At 35.1% G+C, this 25,329-nt stretch overlaps 1 protein-coding gene across 17 annotated transcripts in view; it reads right to left on the reverse strand.

Annotated features, from left to right (window-relative positions):
• The window catches only part of LOC106868354 (N-acetylated-alpha-linked acidic dipeptidase 2), a 1,035,601-nt gene that overhangs the window by 611,451 nt on the left and 398,821 nt on the right, over positions 1-25,329 (reverse strand). For 6 of the 17 annotated variants that reach the window (XM_052970677.2, XM_089357524.1, XM_052970676.2 and 3 more), the window contains one exon: positions 13,240-13,344. The exons of the other annotated variants lie outside the window; for them this stretch is intronic. In XM_052970677.2, the coding sequence (XP_052826637.1) occupies positions 13,240-13,259 (20 nt within the window). In that variant the 5' untranslated portion in view covers positions 13,260-13,344. The remainder of the gene's footprint in view (positions 1-13,239; positions 13,345-25,329) is intronic. 17 annotated transcript variants of the gene reach the window in all.

A 25,329-nucleotide genomic window follows, 5' to 3' on the forward strand; every position in this document is an offset into this window, starting at 1 on the left:
ATCACTATCACCTGACTCTTGGTTATTTCACAGGAGTTTACTTTGTTTTAGGCATTCAGGCCAGATCACTTGCCTGAAGATAACTTCTCTTCCTTCTACCAGATTCAGAGGTGCTGAAAACAGTCATGGGCGCTGCCTTCTTCTATTGGCATAATTTTACCCCACCCATAACTTAACAATTAAACAAGGCTTGAAAAATAAGTACTGGGGTTGATTTGTTTGACTAAATAATTCAAGTAGGTACCACAAGATGGTTGCAGTCAAATGGCTGAAACAAATAAAAGATAAAGGATATAAAGAATTATTTTATTGTCTCTTTCCTTGATGTGTGCACACACATATAACTGCTCCACATACACACACTCTCTTTTCTTGGCCACTCCACTAGGAGAGCAGCATTAACAAGGTACTTGCACTACATACAGTCTAGGTTTTCATTAATATAACTGCCATGTTATAGATTGAGAAAATTTTATCATTACACAAGAGAAATAGTGACATGACTGAAGTACCCCACCTCTACATTATATCAGTTTTTATGGACAGTTAATGCTTTTCTAGATATGGGACTTTGGTTATAACTTCAGCAATCTACCCTCCTTGATGAGGATTTTATTTATTGCTACTGTTCTTGGAGAGAGGTTACTTTACTGTAGTTTACAATGCACATATCCCCCTTATGCAGAGACAGAAATATCATTTGCTTAGGTTAAACTTAGCACACACTTTTGTTGCATGCAGCTTTCTTGAGAGAAGTTGGGATATATGTTATGTCCATGAATCACCAGAAATAAACTTGGCTGATTCCTCACAAATGAATTGTTTATTCTGTTGTGTGAGTGAGTGAGTGAGTGAGTGAGAGAGAGAGAGAGAGAGAGAGAGAGAGGGGGGGAGAGAGAAAGAGGGAGAGAGAGAGAGAGAGAGGGAGATAGGCAGACAGACAGATAGATAAATAGATAGAGAGAGAATAGTGATTCATCTGATCAGCTGTGCTTGCATGGTGTTTATTACATGAAACATATATATATATAATTTCTAGAAGTTAAGACAAAGATCTTTAATAACAAAAGTGACAAATATAAGAAATATCTACATATATGTTTGCAAATATATGTGTGTATGTGTGTATCTATATGTGCACACATGCACATGGAGACATATATCTAAGTGAAAACAAAGAGATAAACCTAACAACAATTCTTCACTGTTGTTGGTATACATTAACAAAAATATAATAGAATGCGCTGAAGGTAGAAAATAATGATTGAATCATACTTTGTTACAACAACAGCCATGCCATTATCACCAACATTATCAATTGGAGCAACGACCATTTCTCACTGACTGCAACAAGCTAGATAGTGAAATTTGCTGAAGCAAAATGATTCTTACAATTGATTGATTTCTGTAACCCTAACCATTCATCATATAAATGGTGTAAGAAGCAACATGCCATTTTCCAAATGAACTAACACTAATATATGTCAAATGTTTCATAAAGAGTTTGGATTTCTTGAGAAGACAGATAAATTGGAAGAATTGCCAGAAAAGGTGATGCTAGGTGAGACAACATAGACTGTAATGGAGTAAAGTGGAGCTGAAGGAGGACAGAAAAATAAAAGCAAAAATATATCAACACTATTTGATTAACAGTAAACATTTTAATAAAATAAAGGGCAAAAGTGGTAAAGGAACAATGAAATATACTAAGAACTATTATTGTGAAAATGATCATTTATTTTAAATAGCTGTGTGTGTGTGTATATATATATATATATAAAGATATGTGTGTGTGTGTGTGTTTAAAGATACGTGATTTCCTGGAAGTGTGTTGTGTCCTTGAGCAAGAAACTTTGTTTCATGCCGATCCAGTCTACTGAGGTGATAAAAATGAGTAACACCTGTATTTCTAAGGACCAGCCTTATCACATTCTGAGTCAAATTGAATCTTCTTTAGAACTATATTAATGGCATGTGTGTCTGTGGAGTGCTCAGTCACTTGCATGTTAATTTCTCAAGCAGGCTGTTCTGTTGATCAAATCAATTGGGGACACTTGTCGTCATAATCAATTGTGTGTGTGTGTGTGTGTGTGTGTGTGTGTGTATGCAGAGAGAGAGAGAGAGAGAGAGAGAGAGAGACACACATGCATGTATTTATGACAACATAAAAATGTAGATGTAAAATGAACAAGAGAACACATATCCACATGCATATTTTCATTCTTTTAGTTTATATGTCTATTTCTTCCATGGTATGGGTCGGATTTTTCTACAGTTAGAAATTCTTCCTGTTGCCAGACCTGATCAGTTTTTCTATTAACATAATTTCATTCCACTGGTCTTCATATGTTACAAGTGAAAGGTTTGGACTTCTGCTTACAAGAAAATGTAAAGAAAGGCACTGTGTTTTTATATAGACAGTATTAATGGAGAGATGTGAAATAAACAAACAGACAGCTAATACCTGTAGTCATTTTTGTACCATTGTTTCATTCTAGTATCCAGAGGTTTGAACACAAAACCCTTCAGCAGACTGTTGTAGTTGTGGAAATGATAGGCAAGACAGTAGCATATTATATAATGTGTGATATCATCAGTGGTCTGTCTGTTGACCCCCACAAAATGGCAAGTTTCATACTTTATCTACAAGTTGATACTAGCATCTGTCATTTTGTTCATTATTGGCATAGTGGCAAGAGGTGTGGTTAATAATGTGATTTTTTCCCCAGTCAAACATAAATTCAACTATTATTGTTACTTCTATCTTTCTTTTACCAAATATACTTTGAGAGAGATGTAGTGATTCCTTTTTATGACCGCTTCAAAGTGAAAAATATTGCTTGAAAGTGAAAGATGCTGCTTGAAAACACTACAATGAAACTTGCTTTTGAAGCACATTTGGCAAGTTTCTGTAGTAGAAAAACTTATAAACTTTCTTTTTAATTTTAATATAAAGTCACAAAATAGTTAGGGCAGTTAAGGTATCATTTTTAAATTAATGAACACATAAAAATGATTAATTTTTTAAAATCCTTTCCTTCGTAATTCTTCTTACCCGACCTGCAAGAGACCAGATCTTTAAAGTACCTGTTTTAAAAAGGATAAAAAGTGAATATAGCAAGCTAAGTGAGACATAAACACACTTTCACTCCTATTAAATGTGATATTCTGAGCAATTCAAACCTTCATTGATAGCTTTAAAAAAAACTCTATAAAGAATAAATGACTCACTTTTTATATCTCTTTTCCATCAGTTAATGCATGAAATTAATGAAACATTGAAAATAGGAATTTCACATCATCACAAATTTGCAATGGTGCTGCATGCTTGGGGAAAACAAGATCATCACAGCTTTTCAGTTTCCTTCCTCTATAAATCTGACACTTGATTCTCATTAATTATTAGCAAAACACTTAAGGATATGAAATATATTTATAAACAGGGAGCTGACTAGTTTTGTTTACATAGGATATGACAGCTAAATTAATTGCAAAGATGTGATTTCTTACTTAGGCATGGCTGAATTGACTCTTGTGTATTACTGGTAAAGATTAAGTAATCACAAAAGAATGTAATTTGCTCAAGGATTTAAACTGAGATTGTAGATGCTGTCATCATGATCATGATCATCATAATTGTATTAACGTCTAAATTTCCAGTCTTGCATGGGTCAGATGGAATTCATTGAGTCAGATTTTTTACAGTTGCATGCCCCTCCTGTCTTCAACCCTTATCTATTTCGAAGCATGAAAATATTTCCTCATGGACATAGAAGATTGGATATCAAACACACCATTGGTAAGACAGTACTACCTGTTTACAGCTGCCAAACCATGACAATACATGAATGTGCACATACACGACAGGTATCTTTCAGTTTCCATCTATCAAATTTACTCACAAGATTTTGGTCAGAAGACATTTTCCCAAGGTGCCATGCAGTAGGAATAAAGAAGCCATACTGTAGGGTTGATACCTTTTGTACAAAGTTAAAATCTTCAGTAAGTAACAGTAGTATTAATAATGACAGCTTTTTTGTGATATAGCTGGTAGTAGATCTAAGGTAGCATTTCCAATAATATGGACTTCTGCAAATTACACTTAGATTAATGCTTGATGTAAAGGTCTCTTTTAAATCATTTGATTTGGTTATATTAGGATAATATATTCACACCCACAGTAAAAACAAAAGAAAATCTTCTGAACCCCCCCCCCCCCCAGGAAAATGAGCTTTACCTTATAATAATACTGCCTCTATTGCTAATATGTACAGTATTTTTTCACAAGCTCACTGGCTAATCACACCTCTCCTCGGACTGGTTTTCTATGAATAGCTGGTAGGGAGATGAGTTGCTGCTATTTCTAATGGTTGAGTGTCCATAATTGACAAGACCAAAGAAGGTTCAAATCACATGATCTAGGGATCTTGGTGCTGGAGGTGGTGGGGATTTATCTCCCTACTAGTAATATAAACAAGAGTGCATTTTGCACTAAAAACCAATATCTGAGTTTCTCTCATGGTATCTAACATTGTATAGTCTGTTCTAACAGAACATTCACATTTAAGTGGTGATAAATGTGAGTGTCATGTTTGAAACAGATTTAAAACAAATATCATATCCATTCCTGCAATTAACAGGAATTAAAATGTGTTTATCAGTCAAACAATGCACCCAAAGCATAGTTTATTTGCACTTGTCTGTAAAGGGTTAATTTAACCAATATCATATTAGATAATAAACAATAAGCAATAAGGAAAATCATTAACAATGAACTATAAATAAGAAGAGAAAACAAACATAACATGATAACTAAAATGTACTGCACTCATTTCTATAAATATTGAAAGACATGATAAGAAATGCACATTGAATAAAGTAGAATTTTTATTGACCTACTTCTGGCAATAAATTAGTGCCTTGCATCTGCCAACCATGATTTTACAGTACTAAGTTGCAATGAAACCCAGGACTCTGCTTGTTATTATTTCTAGTACCTTGAAACAAATCTGGTATAGATTTCATCATCATTTAACATCCGTTTTCCATGCTGGTATGGGTTGGATGGTTTGACTGAAAACTGGTAAGCTGGGGAGCTGCACCAAGTTCCAATCTGATTTGACATGGTTTCTACAGCAGGATGCCCTTCCTAACATCAACCACTCCAAGAGTGCAGTGGGTGCCTTTTACATGTCACCAGCACGGATGCTAGTTACACACACTGACATCAGCTATGACTGTGATCTCACTTGGCTTAACAGATCTTCTCAAGCACAGTATATTGCTAAAGGTCTCGGTCACTTGTCACTGCTTCCATGAAGCCCAACATTTGAACAGAGCTTTTTACATGTCGCTGGCACAGGATCCAGCTATGTGACACTGGCATTGGCTACAACTAAGGTTTCACTTGGCTTGACAGGTCTTCTCAAGCACAGCATATCACCCAACATCTGAGTGCACTTTTTATGTGCCAGTTACATGACACTGGCATCAGCCACAACTACAATTTCACTTGGCTTGACGGTTTTATACATAACATATGCTTTACACAGAAAAGTAATTCCTTTTTGCAGCCATTTTCCCATGCTAGTATGGGTTAGACAAATATATTATCAAGACATTGTTTTACAGGTGGCTGCTTTTCCTGTCATTAAACCACTACCAACTTTTGAAGTAAGGGGATCTCTTATTTAACATGACTTCAAAGATACAATGCTAGTGGATGATTTACAAACAGGGGAAATGGCAACAACATTACCATATGTATCTCAGTGATTTTCAGAGAAGCACCAATACAAACTAACACATGTATATATACGCAAATACATATACACATACACCCCACCCAAATAAACAAGAACACACATATGCACAGCTAGCTTCTTTCAGTTTTCATCTAGCAAATCCAATTACAATAGCTTGATGAGCTCAGAACTATAACAGAAGGCATTTACCCAAGGTGCCATGCAGCAGGATTGAACCCCAAACCGCATGGTTGCAAAGTAAGCTTTTCAACCACACACCAATGCCTTCACCTGTAGCACCTCTTTCATAAACAGGAAATTAATTCACAAGTCAGAATGATTTAAAATATAAAAATAAAAATAAAAACCGGCAAACATTATTGCAAGCATAATCAAAATAATACTTCAAATGTAAGCTGGTTTGGTTAACAGAACAGAAAAAAATCAAATTACTCTTGCAATAAACAGAAGAGGTTTCAAATCTCTTGTGATAATGCATTGGTAAGTTTTTAATTTAGTAATAATTATTAGCAGAGTTGTGTTATGAAGTAGACATCTTGAAAATCTAAATGATACAAGATACATTTGATAAACATTTGAATCTTTGTAAGTGTTACTACAAATGTACGCCAAAACAGTAAATCTTTCTCAAAAACTTATATAATTTCTTCTGTGTTTATTAATATATTTTTGATTTTGAAATGTAATTCTTTTTACTCCTTCTTTCACCATATTTCTGCTAAGAAACACTGCCTCTGTTTCAATTAATTCTTAAAATTATGAAGAAGTTAATAAAACAACTTGATCATTATTAAGTTGGTGTTTGAAACGTAAATTAACCTGAAATTTAGATGGAAGGTTTTAATTTAGAACATTTTAAAACAGGAAGTTTGTATCAAAGAACCAAGGGAAGTTTCAAGTAGATTAGTATCAAAAGGGTTAATGGAAGTGACTGAAATTAAATGACTTTGAATATCTAGGTAGGTGCCTTATTATTCAGTATTTAAATCTATTTATCCTTCCAAGCTGGCTAGATAAGATAAAATGATGACTATATGCCTACTAGCTAAGTTTATACTAGATCTGCATTTAGTAACAGATAAATTTCTCATCTACTTAACATTAAAGAAACTAGAGCTGCATCAATTTATTGAAACTTTTGTGGTCACAGACAGAAAAAAAAGGCAAAAAAAATAAAATGAGGAGGAAGCTTGCCAAATATCATGAGCTGGTGGAACAATGTAAAAATCAGGGCTGGCAGGCACATTGTGAGGGAATTCAGGTTTTGTCGGGTTGGGGTGTTCATTCTTGAAAGTTCTGGCAGAGTTTGGAGTTACTGGTGTAGCAAAGTGGTGGGCAATAAATTCCATCACTGAAGCAGCAGAGAAGGACACTAGGTGACTTTGGATAAAGAAGACAAACCAGTGGTTTGCTGCTACTGGGACTTGATTAACCCCAGATGGGTAAATTGATTGATGGTGCCTGATATTGAAAACTGAAAACTCTCTATGACCCCAGAAACATCACTGATAATGCATCCTGGGGCATTAAAAGCTAGTCAAAATATATTTTTATGGTATGTAATTCAGTGTCTCACATATAGTGAGTTCAAAACTTTAAGCATTTATTTTTTTTATCTGTTTCAGTCATTAGACTGTGGCCATGCTGCGGCAGCTCCTTGAAGAATTCTCGTTGAATGAATTGACTCCAGTCCTTATTTTTTAAAGCCTGGCACTTATTCTATTGGTCTCTTTTTGCCGAACCATAAAGTTATGAGGACATAAACACACTGACACTGGATGTCAAGCACTGATGGCTTTTATAGCCAATTAAATTAAATAAAGCAGTGATGGGGAGGCGGGACAAACATAGACACAAAGATACACATACCTATATATCATCATCATCATCATCATTTAATGTTCTCCTTCCATGATGGCAGGGGTTCGATGGTTTGATAGGAGCTGGCCAGGCAGGAGCCTGTACCATGCTTCTGTGTCTGTTTTGGCATGGTTTTTATGGCTAGATGCCTTTCCTAACACCTACCACACACACACACACATGATGAGCTTTTTTCAGTTTCCCCCTACCAAATCCACTCAAAAGGCTTTGATTGGCTCAAGGCTATAGCAGCTATAGTAGAAGATACTTGCCCAAGGTGCCACACAGTGGGAATTAACCTTGGACCATGTGGTTGGGAAGCAAATTTCTTACCACACAACCGTGCCTGCACCACTTTATTGATAAATTAAGCATTTTGTTTGCTGCTCTATTAATTTTGCCAATCATTATCTTCGATATTGTTTCCAATTTAGGTGCATGGCAGGTAATTTAGTTGGGAAGGAGTTAGGTTACCATGAACCAGCAGCTAACAGGTTCTTTAATTCAGTGACTGAAATGGATAAAGGGTGAAATTAATCTTGATGGGATTTGAATCCAGAATGTAAAAGGTTGGAAAAATTATTGCAAAACATTGTCTGACACTCGTACACGTCTACCAATCCACTGTTCTTTCCATTATCATCATCACTATTTCAAAGTATGCTTTTTCAATGTTCACATGGATTGGATGGAATTTGTTGAGGTAGATTTTCTGCAGTCAGATATACTTTCTGGTGCTAACTTTTACCTGTTTCCAGGTATGGTAATATTCCCCCATGGCCAGACCTGTTTCCAGAGAAGCATGGAAATGAAGAACACTATTGGCATGATGGTGGCAATCGGTTACAACTATGAAACAGAGTCAAAACAAAGAGACAACACACACACAATGGGCTTCTTTCACATTTTATCTACTGATCCATTCACAAGGCTTTATTTGGCCTGGGTCTATAGAAGAAAACACTTGTCCAAGATGTCACACAGTGAGACTGTACCTTAAATCAAGTGGATGGGAAGCAAACTTCTTTCTACACAACCATACCTGTACCTTGTCAACAATAATGATAATAATTGTTTCTGATATAGGCACAAGACCAAAAATTTGAAGAAGGAGAGCAGACCCCAAATACTTGACAAGTACTTTATTTTATCAGGCCTAAATGGAAGAAAAGCAAAATTCTCCTCAACAGGGTTTGAGCTCAGAATGTAATGATCTGGAAGAAATGAAGAAATACATTTTGTCTGATGAATATGTTAATCTGCTAACCTTGATAATAATCAAAAGGTCTGAAATTTGGGGAAGGGCATTAATTGATTATGTCAATCTCAGTACCTGACTGGGACTGACTTATCTTCTGGAACCCCAGAAGAGTGAAAGGCAAAGTCAACCTTGGCAAGATCTGAACCCAGAAAATAAATAGTTGGATTAAATACTACAAGGAATTTTGCCTGCTAATTCAAGTAATCTGCCAACCTATTAATAATGGTTTCAAATTTTGGCACAAGGCCAGCAAGTTTGGTTGGGGTGGGAGCAAGTCGATTAGATTGACCTCAGTGTTTAACTAGTACTTATTTTACGACCTTGAAAAGACGAAAGGCAAAGTCAGCTTCAGCAGAATTTGAACTCAGAACATTAAGGCAGATGAAATGCCATTAAGCATTTTGCCTGATAAAATAACAATTCTGCCAGCTTTGCTATCCTAATAATAATAATAATCCTTACTACTAAAGGCTCAAGGCCTGAAATTTGGAGAGAGGGGACTAGTCGATTACATCAACCTCAGTGTTTCACTGGTACTTAATTTATTGACCCCCCCCCCCCCCCAGGCAAAGTTGACTTTGGTGAAATTTGAACTCAGAATGTAGCTGCAAACAAGTGTTTTGCCCAGCGTGCTTACAATTCTGCCAGCTCACCATCTTAATAATAATAATAATAATAATAATAATAATAATAATAATAATAATAATAATAATAATGGTTTCAAGTTTTGGTATAGGGCCAGCAGTTTTGAAGGGATGGGAGATGACTTCAGTACTTAACTGGTTCTTATTTTCTCAACCCTGAAGGGATGAAAAACAAAGGTAGCCTTGTTGGAATTTGAACTCAGAATGTTAAGATGGATGAAATGCCACTAAGCATTTTACCAGGGGTCCTAACAGTTCTACTAGCTCACCACCTTGATAATAATTATAAAATGATTTCTAACATTGGCACAGGTGACTAATTTTGGAGGAGAGCCCACTTGATTGAAGTAACAGCAATGCTTGAACAGCACTTATTTTATTGTTCCCAGAATGATAAAAAGCAGTCTGCCTAGACAAAATTTAATATTCTATCCATCAAGCGAACAACCAGCCATAATTTGCAACTTAGCACCAAGTTCCATGTTTTGTAGGCAGAGCTATCCATAAAATATTACTGGTAATTATTTCATCTAAATTAGAACCCAAACACAAAGAGTTAATTAAATACTCTAAGCTTCAAAAATATGAAGCCAAAAACGGATGGTTATTTTCCTTTCAAAAATGCTGAAGATATGGAAGCAATTACAATTTTCTCGGCATAAATAATAAGTTGCAATACCTTTCAACCAATTAACATTATGTACATTCATATGCAATATAAAATTGCTTGTGGTCTTACATATACAAAATACAGTAGCACATGTTTTGCTATGTTCTGTACTTTAAGAGTGTTTTCAATAAATAATGTAATAACTGAAAGAAAATATTCCAATGGACACATAGTGTATGAAACAAAAATTATATACATACATACATTTATATATACATACATATATATATATATATATATACACACACATATATACGGTAATGCATAGATGTTTATCACATGTGTTTTTGGTGGTAGACAGTGATTAAAACATTAACTGATACAAAACTCAATACAAAAAAATAGAGTTGTATTCTAGCCTAAGTCTGAAGATAAGAGTGACTGACTATTTGATATAAAAATGTGTGCATATTCATACATACAAATATGTATGTATATACATGCACATGTGTGTGTGTGTGAGAGAGAGAGAGAGAGAGAGAGAGAGAGAGAGAGAGAGAGAGGGGAGAGAGAGAGAGAGAGAGGGAGAGAGAGAGAGAGAGAGGGAGAGAGAGAGAGAGAGAGTGTGTATGTGTAAACTTTGAGTCAGAAAATGGTAACATCAGTACCTTATTCCTCATGAGACAACAGAAGAAGAATTACTTAGCTTGGAATAAACCCTAATGTCTAGCATTCACTGACCTGAAGAATATGTTTGACAGGGTTACTGACTTGTAACCTGGGACCACTAAAGAAAACAAGGGTCAACAAATGACATGTTAAGGTCATATAAGCCATGAATTGAGGTGAAGTCAATGAAGAATTTAACATGAAGGTAATGGTCCAGTTCTAAGCTATTTCCAATTTACTATATTCTTCCAAGCCATAACAAGGCCTTAAGACCAGCTATTTTTTGGAACTACTTTATGATGATGACTAAATTTGTAAAGCTGAATGTTGAGAAGATTTAGAGAAATTCCACATCTAACAACAAAAGTCTAGGATAAAATAAACTAAGCATAGACTAAAAATTTTATAAGTAGGAAGGGCATCCAGCTATAAAAGCCATCCCAAAGCAAACATTGTAGCTTGATGCAGTCCTTGGACATATCTCTTCCTGGGAAATTGTCCAACCCATGCCAGTATGGAACATGGATGTTACATGACGAAAAAGACAAAACCCTTTTGCCATCAGGTGAATGGCATTGCTTACCATCACCCATTTTTATTGCTCTTTATCATTCTTTTCCGGTCCTAATTTTCCCTGTCTCATAACCCTGTGTCCTTATTGCTCCCACTTCCCTGTCATACAGATTTTCTATTCTGTATAACTGCCTTACCAAAAACCAGTATGTAGCTGCCCATCACTGTCTCTCAGCCATTATTACTTCCTCTATCACCTCTCACCACTTTCACTCTGCTTCCTCTCATGATCTCTCTTCAATCTACTTTCAGTCATATGTCTTAACCTTAACCATAACCCAACAAAGGATAGGTAAATGTTTTTAGTCTTTCCAGGCACAAAACAACTTCTCTAGTGCTGTTGTCATGAGAAAATACATCCAGTACATTCTATAAAGTAAGTGACAGCACAGAAGTGTTTCTTCAGGCTTGTTGAGGACAACACACCAAGTACACTCTGTAAAGTGGTTGGCATTAGGTAGGGCATCCAGACAAAGCTAAATATGGTGTATATGAGTGAGATACAATCTGTAGCTTTTCATAGGAGAGAAGTAGCTCTGAAGTTTTCAGAACCATGGATTTAAGCAGCACCAGGAGCTAGTAAAAATACTCAGAGTATAATTATGAATATACTGCATCCTTGAATATAGTATATTCTGCTTAAATATGTTTGTTCTTAATAAAAAAAAAAAATAATAAAATAGTGCGCAAGGAAACAAAAACGAAAAAGATAAATATATTTTTATAACTAAATTCATAAGTGTCATTTCATAAATATAATAACCAATCACATACACAGGAACACTTGTGCTCACACACACACAGGTACATGCATGCATGCTCTCTCTCTCTCTCACACACACACACTAACATGTCTTTATGCACAAACCCTGCAGAGATGGTTATACTTAATGATTATAGTACATCGTTTACTCCACAAAAATGTCAATTGTAAATAATTTATGGAGAAAAATATCAAGAAAAATTACATCCACAACACCAAGCAAAGTGTGCACATGCGCATTTCTATGTGCAGCACGCAGATTAATGCAAGCAATAAAACAAAATTTCGTTTGTAGGAAAAAAAAAAAAAATTCAAACAAAATAATTCTGATGTGAACATCTTTTAACATAGGCAGAATATGACAACCATATTACAATGTAAATAATAGAACAGTATGAAACAAACCAGTCTTTTGACACACAAACACACATGCTCATGCATGCACACACAAGTATATATATATATCTATATACATATATATATATATATATACACATACATATTATAGGTATGTAATAATGATTTAGGTCTATTTTCTCATACTAGCATGGATGCGATTATTTCTTCCTGGAGTTATTGGATGTCCTTCCTATAGTTAACCACTCAACCATGAAGCCAGAGAGAGAAGAGAAATCTGTTATTTTCAGTTGCATAAACTGGAGCAAACAGAGTTATGAGCTTTGCCCAGAGTGAAAACACAATAGCTATAGGAAGGATGTGAGTGTGTGCATGCACAAATGCATGAGTGTACTTCAAGAAATATTCAATATATTCACTTTGGGATAGAGGCCGTTTGAGATACTCCAAAAAGTTGTTTCTATCTTTTCAATTTTACACAATATGAATATAGTTAAAGAAATAAAATACAGAACAGAAACACCAACCACTAATACGAGTAAAAATAAAATTATGTAAATAATAAAATAACCAGAAAAATAGCAACCACAAAAATATCATAAATAGCAACAAAAAAAGTTCAAAGAAAAAAACAATACAAATGGCACCAGAATATAATATATAGAGAGGATGACTGCTTTGGACTTAACGAAGCGGTGTATTGAAAGAGTTGCAGATAATATTGTTGCAGAACTAACCTCACTGTGAAAGCTTCCATACAAAATGCTGCAAACAGCAGTAATAAGTTGCCAGATCTAGTAGGATGCAATTGCAAGACTGACCACTTTCAATGAACTTTCCGTCTGCAAATACAACAACAAGTATTTTGCCATCACAGGAATCTTACCAATACCCAACTAAGATTTGGATATGAATGTCAAATATAGATATTTTCTTTTGTTCATTTTTTAGATTTTCTTTCTGTGAGGGAGGGTGGTTAATTGATTATTTTTTTTATTTGTTGCGGGGGTGGGGTGGATCCTGTTGTATTTATATATTTGTAATCCCAGTAATATTTTCAGCTTTATGATTTAGTTTTGAATTTTATTGAATTTCTTTTTTTCTTTTATTTTGTTAAATATTATCAACATTAAAAGAAAACAGCAATAGCATTTTGCTCAAGTCAACTTCTACCAGATTTGAATCTTGCTCATTTGAGAAACTTCAAATTAAATATCTTCATATCTTCCTCTTCAAACAGTAAATAGCAAGAAGGCAAAGAAGGTATAAATGAATGAATAAATGGAATATATATATATATATATATATATATATATATATATATATATATACACACACACACACATATATACATACATATATATATGTATATATATATATATATATATATATATATATATATATATATATATATATATATACATATATATATCTATATATATATATATATATATATATATACATATATCTCTCTCTCTCTCTCTCTATATATATATATATATATATATATACTTACACACACACACACATGTGTGTGTGTATATATATATATATATATATATATATATAATGAGCTATGCAAGAATGTATATGAAGGATATTTTAGGAAAGAAAATTATTTAAAAAAGCATAAATTACAATGAGAAACTAAAATAAATATCCAGTATTTTCAAAATAAACCAAAACAAACTAATAAAAAATAGGCAAAATAAAAATGAAATTAAATTATAATAAAGAAAATCAGTGTAAGTTTAAAACAGATTAATTTGTTTTCTGAGGTTTTTAGAATTTCATGCAAAGCAGGCATAAAGTCAACCTGTTAAAACAGTATGATTACTGGTACTCAGACTTCAACACAAAATGATGCATACCCAAAACAGATAAAATAAATAAAGCGTTTAATCTGCATAGCTGCACGGTTATGTGGTTATATATGGCTACTAGTAAAACAAGGAGCTTATTTAGGGAAGACATGTCACTTCAATGGTCACAAAGAAAGAAAATTTAAAAGATTCAGTTATTTCTAATGGAATTGGAAATGAGGACTTCATGACACTGGCCGAGATCTCTAAAGCAGGAGTCCCCCAAACACCAGGCCATAGACCAGTACCAGCCCATGGATCATTTGGTACAGAGACACACAAAAAGAATAAATTTATATATATATATATAAATATACTTCAATGTAATAGTAGAAATAAAATGAATAATGTATGATATAATTGCATTTGTATTATATAGGTAATAATAACTGAGATGGCAAGCTGACAGAATTGTTCATGCACCAGACAAAATGTTAAGCATTTTGTCCCATCTTTACATTCTGAGTTCTAATTCTGCTGTTGACCTTGCCTTTCATCCATCTGGGGTTGATTAAATAAGTACCAATCAAGTATAAGGATCGATGTAATTGACTTCCCCTTTCCTCAAAAACTGCTAGCACTGTGCCAAAATTTGAAACCATTCTTGATGTAATAATTAAATAATTCACTTTATTTTTGTTATGAACATGATCCCCTGGTCCATGGAAATAACTGCCTTGCATGAAACCAGTCCATGGACCAAGACACTGCTCTAAATTATATTTGTAACATGGCTCTCTAGAATCTCAAAAACACTGGTATTTAATTGAAGAGAAAAGTTAACCGATTCAGCACTCAACAATACTGTGATATATTGCATAGAAATTGGGGAGGTGAATGTGAAGAGACCATGAACATGAAAAACATGAACAGAACTTGTGAAAATAGAGAGAGAAATAAAAAAACTAGCCAGATTTTCTACTATAGATAGCATTTTAGTAGCTTTTCCTTATTAACAACAAGAGAGTATCATCAAAGCACTAACAACAGTGGTAGTATGAAAGAGAAAAAGAGTATGAAATGGGAAATGTGTTTGTTGATGCTATTCGATTTACTTGTAGTTTAAGAAAGAAATGATATATCCAAACCGATGAATATTTGTTCAAATTTTAATGTATGATATAAAGGAGAAATGACAAGTACATAACTGTTTGGCAGCCAAAGGAGTGAAGATGTCCAAGAATAATCACGTTCTTTATTGATCCTCACTTCAGACAGAAAAAATAGGAAATATCTAAGACAGCCAACAGGAAATTGTATCTGCTTGTGTGTGGGCACATGTTTGTGTTAAACTTATAACTAATGGAGGGTACAGTTTCTGAGCAAAAGATAACAAAGGCACACTAAGTCGATTTGATGAACAACAGTCAATAGATTTTTATAGCAGTGATTATCTCTCTCTCATCTCTGTCTTCCCATCGTTTCTTCTTCTCTTGAGAGAGAAAGAGAGGAAATAATGTTCACTTCTATAATAAGCTCAACCATGCCTAATCCTTATATTATTTTCTCAGGTGATAGATTTTGTAATATTACTGGTGTTAGACTGAACAACTAAAACAAATACTACCATAGCAACTGTACTTTTCGTTACTTAACATTAGAGAAGGTGACAAGCTGGCAGAATTATTTACATTTGATGGATATTTGTCCTCATCTTGTTTGTTGTAAATAATGTACATAATTCCTCATCTCTTAAATATAGAAGTGGCAGAATTGTTAGCACACTGGACAAAATGTTTTGCAGCATTTTGTCTGTCTTTACGGTCTGAGTTCAAACTCCACCAAGATGCACTTTGCCTTTCGTCCTTTCGGGGTCAATAAAATAAGTACCAGTTAAACACTGGGGCTGATATAATTGACTTACTCCCTCCCTGAAATTGCTGGCTTTGTGTCAATATTTTAAAACAATATTAGAGAGGGTATTGATCATTTTGTAAAATCACATGCCTTCAAATATGCTGAATTTAGGAAAATTCCTCACATGCATACACTCAAGCACACACATGCATGTGCATACACTCAAGCACACACATGCATGTGCATACACTAAAGCGCACACATGCACACATACACACAAAAATATATAGGCACAAGCATGGCTGTATTGTAAGAAGTTTACTTTCTAATCACATGGTTCTGTGAACAGTCATACTGTGTGGTACCTTGAGCAAGTGGCATCTACTACAGTCACAGGCTGACCAAAACCATGTGAGTGGATTTGTTACATAGAAACTGAAAGAACCTTGTTGTATATACATATATATATATATATATATATATACATATATATATATATATATATATATATATATATATATATATATATATATATACACACACACACATACAGGGTGGCCAGATGTCACGAAGGAGTTTCAATATTTAATAACTTTTTAAATAATTATCTAATTTTTATTTTATTTCAGATTTATTTGAAGAAAACCCTAAACTTTAAGCCAAGAAAAGTACACATATATTGAAATTTTATCACCAAAACAAAGGATCAATAATTCAGATTCAATGAGCATATCATCGTCATTATGGAACAATGAATTGTCCAAGTGAACCAATGGTCACGCGATTAATTGGTTGTTTTGAAGATCAAGGATCAGTAAGTAACATTCCAAGAATAGGCAGACCTCACTCCATTAGAAATGAAGCCATGGTTAGATGTGTGAGGGAGAGCATTGAAGAAGACCTGACAGCATCAATGTGAAGACACTCTGGACAAGATGGAGTCTGCAGGACATCACTCCAACGAATTTTTTTAAAAATGAACCTTTTTCTGAACGAACCAGATTATGCTGCTAGATTACAATATGCAACAAGATTCCAACAATTGGTAAGAGAAGATCCATCTTGTTCTCCAGATCTAACTACTCCAGACTTTTTTTTTCTATGGGGCTATCTTAAGGAAAAAGTTATGTCAACAAGCGTCAAACAATTGCAGATCTTAAAATTAACATTAGGACAGAAATAAGATCATTGGTTCCACAAACGTTAAGGGCTGTTATGGAAAACGCCTTAGAACGAGAATGTTTATGCAAATTGGAAAATGGATGTCATCCTTCACAACTCCTTTTTCTATAACTTACCTACTAAAATATCAAGATTTTTAAACAAAATAAACGAGGTATTAAATACTGAAACCCCTTCATAACTTCTGCGCCACCCATATATGTGTGTGTGTGTGTGTGTGTGTGTGTCTGTGTGGTGTGTCTTTGTTTGTTTCAACACCACCACCACCACCACCACTTATTGGTAAATGGTGGTTGGTTTGTTTACATCCCTGCAGCTGAGTAAGTTGGCAAAAGTAACTGATAGAACAAGTATCAAGCCATAAAATAAAAGTGTTAGGATCAATTTGTTCAGCTAAACCCTTTTAAGGCAGTGCCCTAACTGGGCAACATTCTATCATCTGAAACAAATAAAAAACAAAAGATATCCTCAGAATCATCATCACCATCATCATTATTGTCATTTTAATACTCATTGTCCCATGGATCAGACAGAATTCTAAGATGCAGATTTTCCATGGCTGAATTGTCTGCAAGTAAGCTGATATTTCTTCATTCTAAGGTGGTGAATCAGTGTGGTACTATAATGTGACAAGGTTTGATCTTGAATTACAGCTACATTCCACATACTTTCACCTACAAAAATTTCACTCTGCCTAGCTGAAGAAGTTTTACAGTAGAACTGAACCTCAGACCAAAGAATTGCAAGGTGAAATTCTTAACCCCTTGGCTATGCCTGCATACATGCAGAACAATAATTAGACACTGAAATTTCACACTGTTGTAGCATAAAGAGTTAATGCGAAACTTTGAGCAATGACAGTGAGAAATTTCAGTTTTCAATTTTTATCTCTATTAATTTTATTTCTTGTATTGTACACTCTTCCCAGATAATTGTGTATTTAAGACACAGACACACAGACAATTAATTATTAGCACAAATTTGTGTCTTTGGCAAAATATACACTATTTGCTTCAGTAAGGCATCACTATAAGCAGAATGTAACAAATTCAAATCTTGAGAAATCAGTATTTAAAAGTGTGCATTTCTATGATACGCTTACTTTAGCACTTTGTGCAACTAATTGAATTAACAGAATATTCCAAACCATACACAATAACAAACTATTACTAACAGATTAAACAAATGAAGAACTGTTTGATTTGGTACAATTAAAGCTTACACGGAAAGAAAACTAGATAAATGTGATGATTGTGTTTATTAAGAGTAAAAAAGAAAAAAAAAATTAAGTAAACAAAGAAAAAGTGATCATGGGGAGTGACGTGATTGAAGTTCAGTTTAATCTTCTGTAACATAACACTTGCAGAAAAATGTTAAATGTTTGTTATCAAATTGAGAGGTAAATTACACGACACTGGGTGTCTACTTTCAGCTAGACAGACTGAGCCTATCCAGAAATAAATGTTTTGCCTATAGACACATTGCAGGGCCCATGATAGGAGAGGATCACCAAACTAATAAGCTGGTTGTCCAATACCCTTTCAGTTCAACCATATGAAATCTCATTGCTTTTATTAGTGAATGGAAAGTTAAGACATTGAAGTATTTCCCAAAAGAATAAATGACATAAGAAAAACAGTTAGGGAATTGAGTAAGTTTGCAGTGTAAATACAAAAAACAAGCTTAACCCACACACTACTGTAGTAGCCCTCACAAAACATAATAATAATAATAATAATAATAATAATAATAATAATAATTTCTAAATGATTGCAGATCTTTAACTGATAAAGAATAGAACAACTTATAGGATGTATATCAGCAAGGAAATCGGTTCAATTCCATAGTGAAAACAATGTAGGAAAAAATTGGTATCGATTTGAAAACTTTCCAGAAGTGTCTGTAAGAGTATAACCCATAAGAAAAGACATAAAGAAGAAGAGAAAAAAAAAAAGTCATGCAAAATAGATTGAAAGCAAGTGTGCTGAAGATAATAGCCTCAGATAAGACACTAGACTACCAAAATTTTTTTGCATTGAAAGATGAGAATTTCAAGTGGCATATGATTTTGGGAAGAGTTACTTGAACGTTTACCTCTTCTAAACATTTACCAGCAGAGTGGTAAAGAAGAAAAGTAAAACGAAAATTCTTATCTTATAAAATGGATGAGATATTTTTTTGCTGGCAAATGGGGTGTAAATACTGAAAAATACAGTGTGCATGCGTGTGTGTGTTTGTTAAAATGAAGTAATGTGGTATTTTACTGACAAAATGCAGTAGCTATGTTTGATACAGTTAAGTTTGTGTTTGTGATTGTTTGTGGTGGGGTCAGACCCAGTCGAGCAGATTCTATGGAACAATCCTCCAATGAGCTTTTCTAAAGTAAATATCATTATATCACTAAAAATCATCAAAGGAGTTATTAAAGCAATAAATTAAGTTTACATCTATTACCAAAACAAAACAAAGCAAAAAAAAAAAACAGGAATAAAACATCGACAATATTTTCTCTTTAGATTATGGTAACTGTTGTTTTTGTAAGAACTTTAAACACAGAAACCAATTTTCCAACCATAATATTTCTGGAACATCACTTCAGACCTAGTCACTCCTCTTGTTACAGTAATAGACTGTTCCTCTGGATTTGCCAGTCTTCACATATTTCATACTAATTTTTACTTCCATTCCAACACAGTTTCACTTCCTGAGGGAATCTCTATGTGGTCTCTGAATTTGCTTGAAATAACAGCTAAATTTCCTTCTATTCACAGGCTTATTGTCATTAAAAATGGATGGGGGTGGTGGATAATGTGGTCTGGGGTTTCCAGCACATGTAAAAAAGATGTGGTGGTCATTACTGGAGTGCATTTGTTCATATATCTATTTAATCAGAGTTGACTTGGGGTTAAATCTCATTCCAAAACTGGATCCTTCTAGAACTCCGTTTCTACTTAGGTATTTTCATCTTTTCACTAATAATATTCAGACTCTTTCAGTCTGTCCCAGTTATCAACTAGCCCTATAAACATAGCTCCTGTTTTCTATTATATTTTCACACAAGTTCTCCAACTTACCCTAATGAATGGAACCAAAAAAAAAAAGTCAAATGATGAAGAAACCAACCTAAAGAATATGATGTTGAAAAGAAAAGAAAAGAAAAAAAGAAAGCACTAAAGAAATATCAACACATTTTTCTTTCCTTTGGTTCAACATTTCCTGAATGTTTTAAGCACAAGATGTAAAGTGACAAATAGACATTTCTAGATCTCAAGGGAAGACACATACTTGATTAAAATTAAGATCAAATATACTTTAAAATAAGTATTTCTATGTTTCAATGAATACAATCTCTGTGTTGAGATATGTCAATAAATTCTCTTGTGTAAGCAACTTGGAAAACGAATAAATAAACAAACACAGACCACAAAGGAGGAAGTTGTGGTGCACACAGCAATTCATATTTTTAACTTTAGTACAAATACCATATATTTGCAGAGAAGTGCTAAAAGTTGACTGGATTGACTCCTGTACATGACTGATAATTTATTTGATCTACCCTGAAGGCTTAAAGGAAGAAAAGAATTAGCGTGATTTGAACTCACACTGTAATCAGAGGGAACTAAATACTAAAAGGTCATTGCTGTGATAATAGCCATAACAACAATGGTGATGTCACCTTTCTCAGGGACATGCTCATTTACAGAGATGTAAAAGATGAAAGCCAAAATGCTTGGCATCATTATCGAGGACAAGAACAACAAGCAGTACCTACATATGACATTGGCAATGGAATCTCTAAGAAATACTTCTGTGAAAGTCACAGAGAATCTGACCACGTACAAAGACCTGTAGATCAAAATCAATGCGATGAGTAATATGGGAATATCAAATAATATCAGAAGACCCATCAAGCCAAGTGGTATCACAGTTATGGCTGATGCCAGTGTTGTGTAACTGGCACTCATGCTGGTGGCACATAAAAAGGCACCCTTCGAATTTTGGGCCTCAAAGTGTCAGTGACAAGTGACCAAGACCTTTGGTAATATGCCGTGCTTGAGAAGAAGTGTCAAGCCAAGTGAGATCATAGTTGTGGCGAATGCTGGTGTTTCATAACTGGCACCCACACTAGTGACATGTACAAAACATCCACTAAACTCTTGGAGAAGTTGGTGCTAGGAAGGACATCCAACTGTAGAAATCATACCAATCAGATCAAAACCTGGTGCAGCTCTCCAGCTTACCAGTTTTTAGTCAAACCATCCAACCCATACCAGCATGGAAAATGGATGTTAAATAATGATGATGATGGTCACCAGAGCTCTAGGACTCATGGAAAAGCGAATGGAAAAGTTAACAGACTGAATCCCATGTAACATCAATATGTACGTAGTCCAGAAGAATTCCCTGTTGGAAACAACCCACATATTATAGAGTGCTGTCAATCAAGTATCTTCCTTGAGTACAACTGAGGAATTGATTTGAACCTGACTCTATGAGATGTAAAATAAGAAACATAAAAGGAATAATATGAGTGATTCTAATACAGGCACAAGACCAGAAATTTGGAAGATGATGGTTAGTCAGTAGAATCAACCCCAGTAACTGACTACAAAAGGATGAAAGGCAAAATTGGCTTCAGTGGAATTTAAACACAAAACACAACAAATACCATAAAGCATTTTTTCCAGTGCTTCAACGATTCAAATAATAATGATAATCCTTTCTACCAAAGGTAGAAGGCTTGAAATTTTGGAGGAGGGGACTAGTCGGTTACATCAACTCTAGTGTTTCATCATCATTTAATGTCCGCTTTCCATACTGGCATGGGTTGGATGATTTAGCTGAGGACTGGCAAGCCAGGAGCTGCACCGGGCTCCAATCTGATCTGGCAAGGTTTCTACAGATGGATGCCCTTCCTAACACCAACCACTCTTAGAATGTAGTGGGCACTTTTTACGTGCCACTGGCACAGGAGCCAGTCCATTGGGAGTGGCACCGACCACGAGTGCCAGTTAGGTGGTATTGGCACCAGCTATGACAATGATTTCACTTGATTCAACAGGTCTTCTCAAGCACAGCATATTTCCCATTGATTGAAGGGTACTCTTAAATGGGCTGGTTATGTGACACTGGCCTAGGTCATGGCTACGATTTCACTTGGCTTGCCAGGTCCTCTTTCAGTGGTACTTAATTTATCGACCCCCTAAAGGACGAAAGGCAAAGTCAACTATGGTGGAATTTGAACTCAGAACATAAAGATGGACAAAATACCACTAAGCATTTTGCCCAGCATGCTAATGATTCTGCAAGCTCACTGCCTTACACTAATGACAACAACAATAATAATAATAATTTGTTCAGCTATAGGAACAAGGCCTGAAATTTTGTGGGAGATTACAATGATCCCGGCACTCACTTGGTATTTATTTTTATTGACCCCAAAAAGATGTAAGACAAAGTCAACATAGGTAGAATTTGAACTCAGAATGTAAGGTAGATGAAATGCTGCTAAGCATTTTGTTTGGCATGCGAACAATTCTGTGGGCAGTGAAAATTATGACAAGGAATTACCGGAATGACACAAGAGAGTGGCTTATGATTAAACTCATAAACTGGAACAATTCAAATCCTCAAGAATTAAGAGTTGATTTTTGAAAACTGAAGCAAAATTTTTCATTGAATTTTTCTACTATATTCCTAACAAAACCAGCCTGTTATCTATTATTTATTGATAGTTATACTGATACTGTGAATACAAGAATTATTATTTTAGAATAACTGAGAATACAATTTCACTGAGAAGATACATCAGAAATAAATTTATCTCACCCTTTTTTTTTTTTATAAATATTTCTCATACCATTAAAATATTTGCAGCAGATGGTTTTTACAATATTCAACTTGGTTCAATGTCAGTTATGAGTTATCAGCTAAAAAGCTTTTAAATTGACATTATATATACTTACTACAGCAATTTCTCTACAAAGTGTGCTAGTTGTCATGTGAGATTGTATTCTGTATGTTTTACATATAATGTCAGTCAGTCATCCAGTGTTTTAAATCCAGGTTTTGTCCCCATTAACGGGGTGGCTGGATCTACTTCAGTGCCATAGCAGCCACCCTCACACCATCTCGCCCTATTTTGGGCGTCCTCCCTTCTCAAGCCAACTCCCCACCAATCTCCTCCTCCAACTGTCCCCTACACATTTTCTCAGTCTACCTCACTTTCTCAGTCCATTTACCTCAAATTCAAGCACTCTCCTCAGAACATGCTCCTCATCTATTCTCAATACATGCCCATACCACTGCACTCCATTCGCCCTTGCTAGCTGTTCCACCAATTCCTCCAGCCCCTGTATCCCCATCAAGTCCTCAGTTTTTATCTTATCAAACAACTTCACTCCACACACTTCTCTCACCATTGCACTCTTGGTCCTTCTCAAAATTGCCATCTCTCTCTCTCCTTAATCATGTCTCACTCCCATACAGCATTGCAGCTCTCGCGTAACTCCTATAGACCATTCCTTTCATCTTCAATGAGAACCTTTTCCCATATAACAATACTCCACATTCCCTGAACTTCACCCAGTCAAGTCTCGCTCTTGCTGTCACAGCTGCTTCACATCCACCACTTATATCCACCCTATTTCCCAAATAACAAAACCCTCTCACCATTCCCACCTTGTCACATAGCATTTCTAATAGTTCTACCAGACCTCCAGCTCCTTTCTCACACATTCCTTAAACAAACTCTCTTGCCAGTTTTGGGGTCACCTTCTTCATTTTTGTACATCTACCATGAATCCATTTCTCACACTTCATACACATTTGCCATTACCCTCCTCCCACATACACCACATGAATCCACCTTACTCACTAACACTTCTCCTTCCATCCTGCTCACTAACACCTTTGTCTTCCCAAGATTTACCTTCAAATCCTTCGATTTCCAAAACTTCTCCCTCAATCTCTCCATCATCTCACTCATCAGAACAGGGTCATCTGCATATAATATCTCCATTATCAATCCCTCTCTTGAACTCTCTGTTATCACATCAACCACTATTGCAAACAACAATGGTGACAACACAGATCTCTGATGCACACCAACTTTCACCGCAAACTCCTCCGACAGCTCTGATCCAATTCTCATTCTTGTCTTTACCCCCTCATACAAACTCATCACTGCCCTCACTAGTATCTCAATTACACCTTTCTTCCTCAATGCCCACTCAATCACCTTCCTTGGAACCCTATCAAATGCCTTCTCCAGATCAACGAAGTACATGTACAACTCCGTTTCCTTATCTCGGTATTCTTCTTACAATGAACACTGCATCTTTTGTCCCCCTTCCTTGCATCTTGTCCACATCCACCCCCTTCTGAATTCTCCTCTCCAACACCCTTGCCACTATCTTCATTGCATATTCCAATAACTTCACTCCCCTATACACCCCACAACTCATCACATCTCCTTTTCCCTTTCCCACACTTAGTGCCCAATCATCTGGCATTCCTCTTCCTTCTAGCACACCCTGGCAGAGCTCCATCATCACCACAATCCCTATCTCTCCACTAGTAGTTATCATTTCCACACTTACTTCCTGATGGACCAGCTGCCTTTCCGGTTTTCATGTCTTTCACTGCCACCACTACTTCTTCCCGACTAACCCTCTCCACAGCAACTTCTACCCTCTGATCCCATTCATTCTCCTCATTCATAATTCCCTCCATATGCTCAAAATACAATATTCTACAATATTTGAAGCACAGTGTTTATCTTAAAAACACCTTGCAGTTACATGGATAATCTGGCCTGTTTGTCATAGAAAAGCATCTTAACTAGTCTCATACAGTAAGCAGTATGGAAATTTGAAATAAGAACTAGCTTTACATGTCAAAGCTAACTCATTAAAGGATTAACAAAATGTAAACCAATTAATCTAGATGAAGTTAAAAATCCAACAGAAGTTATAAGGGTCAATA

This window comes from Octopus bimaculoides, chromosome 9 (genome assembly GCF_046866305.1).
Source record: "Octopus bimaculoides isolate indiv1 chromosome 9, ASM4686630v1, whole genome shotgun sequence".
Taxonomy (NCBI): Eukaryota; Metazoa; Mollusca; class Cephalopoda; order Octopoda; family Octopodidae; genus Octopus; species Octopus bimaculoides.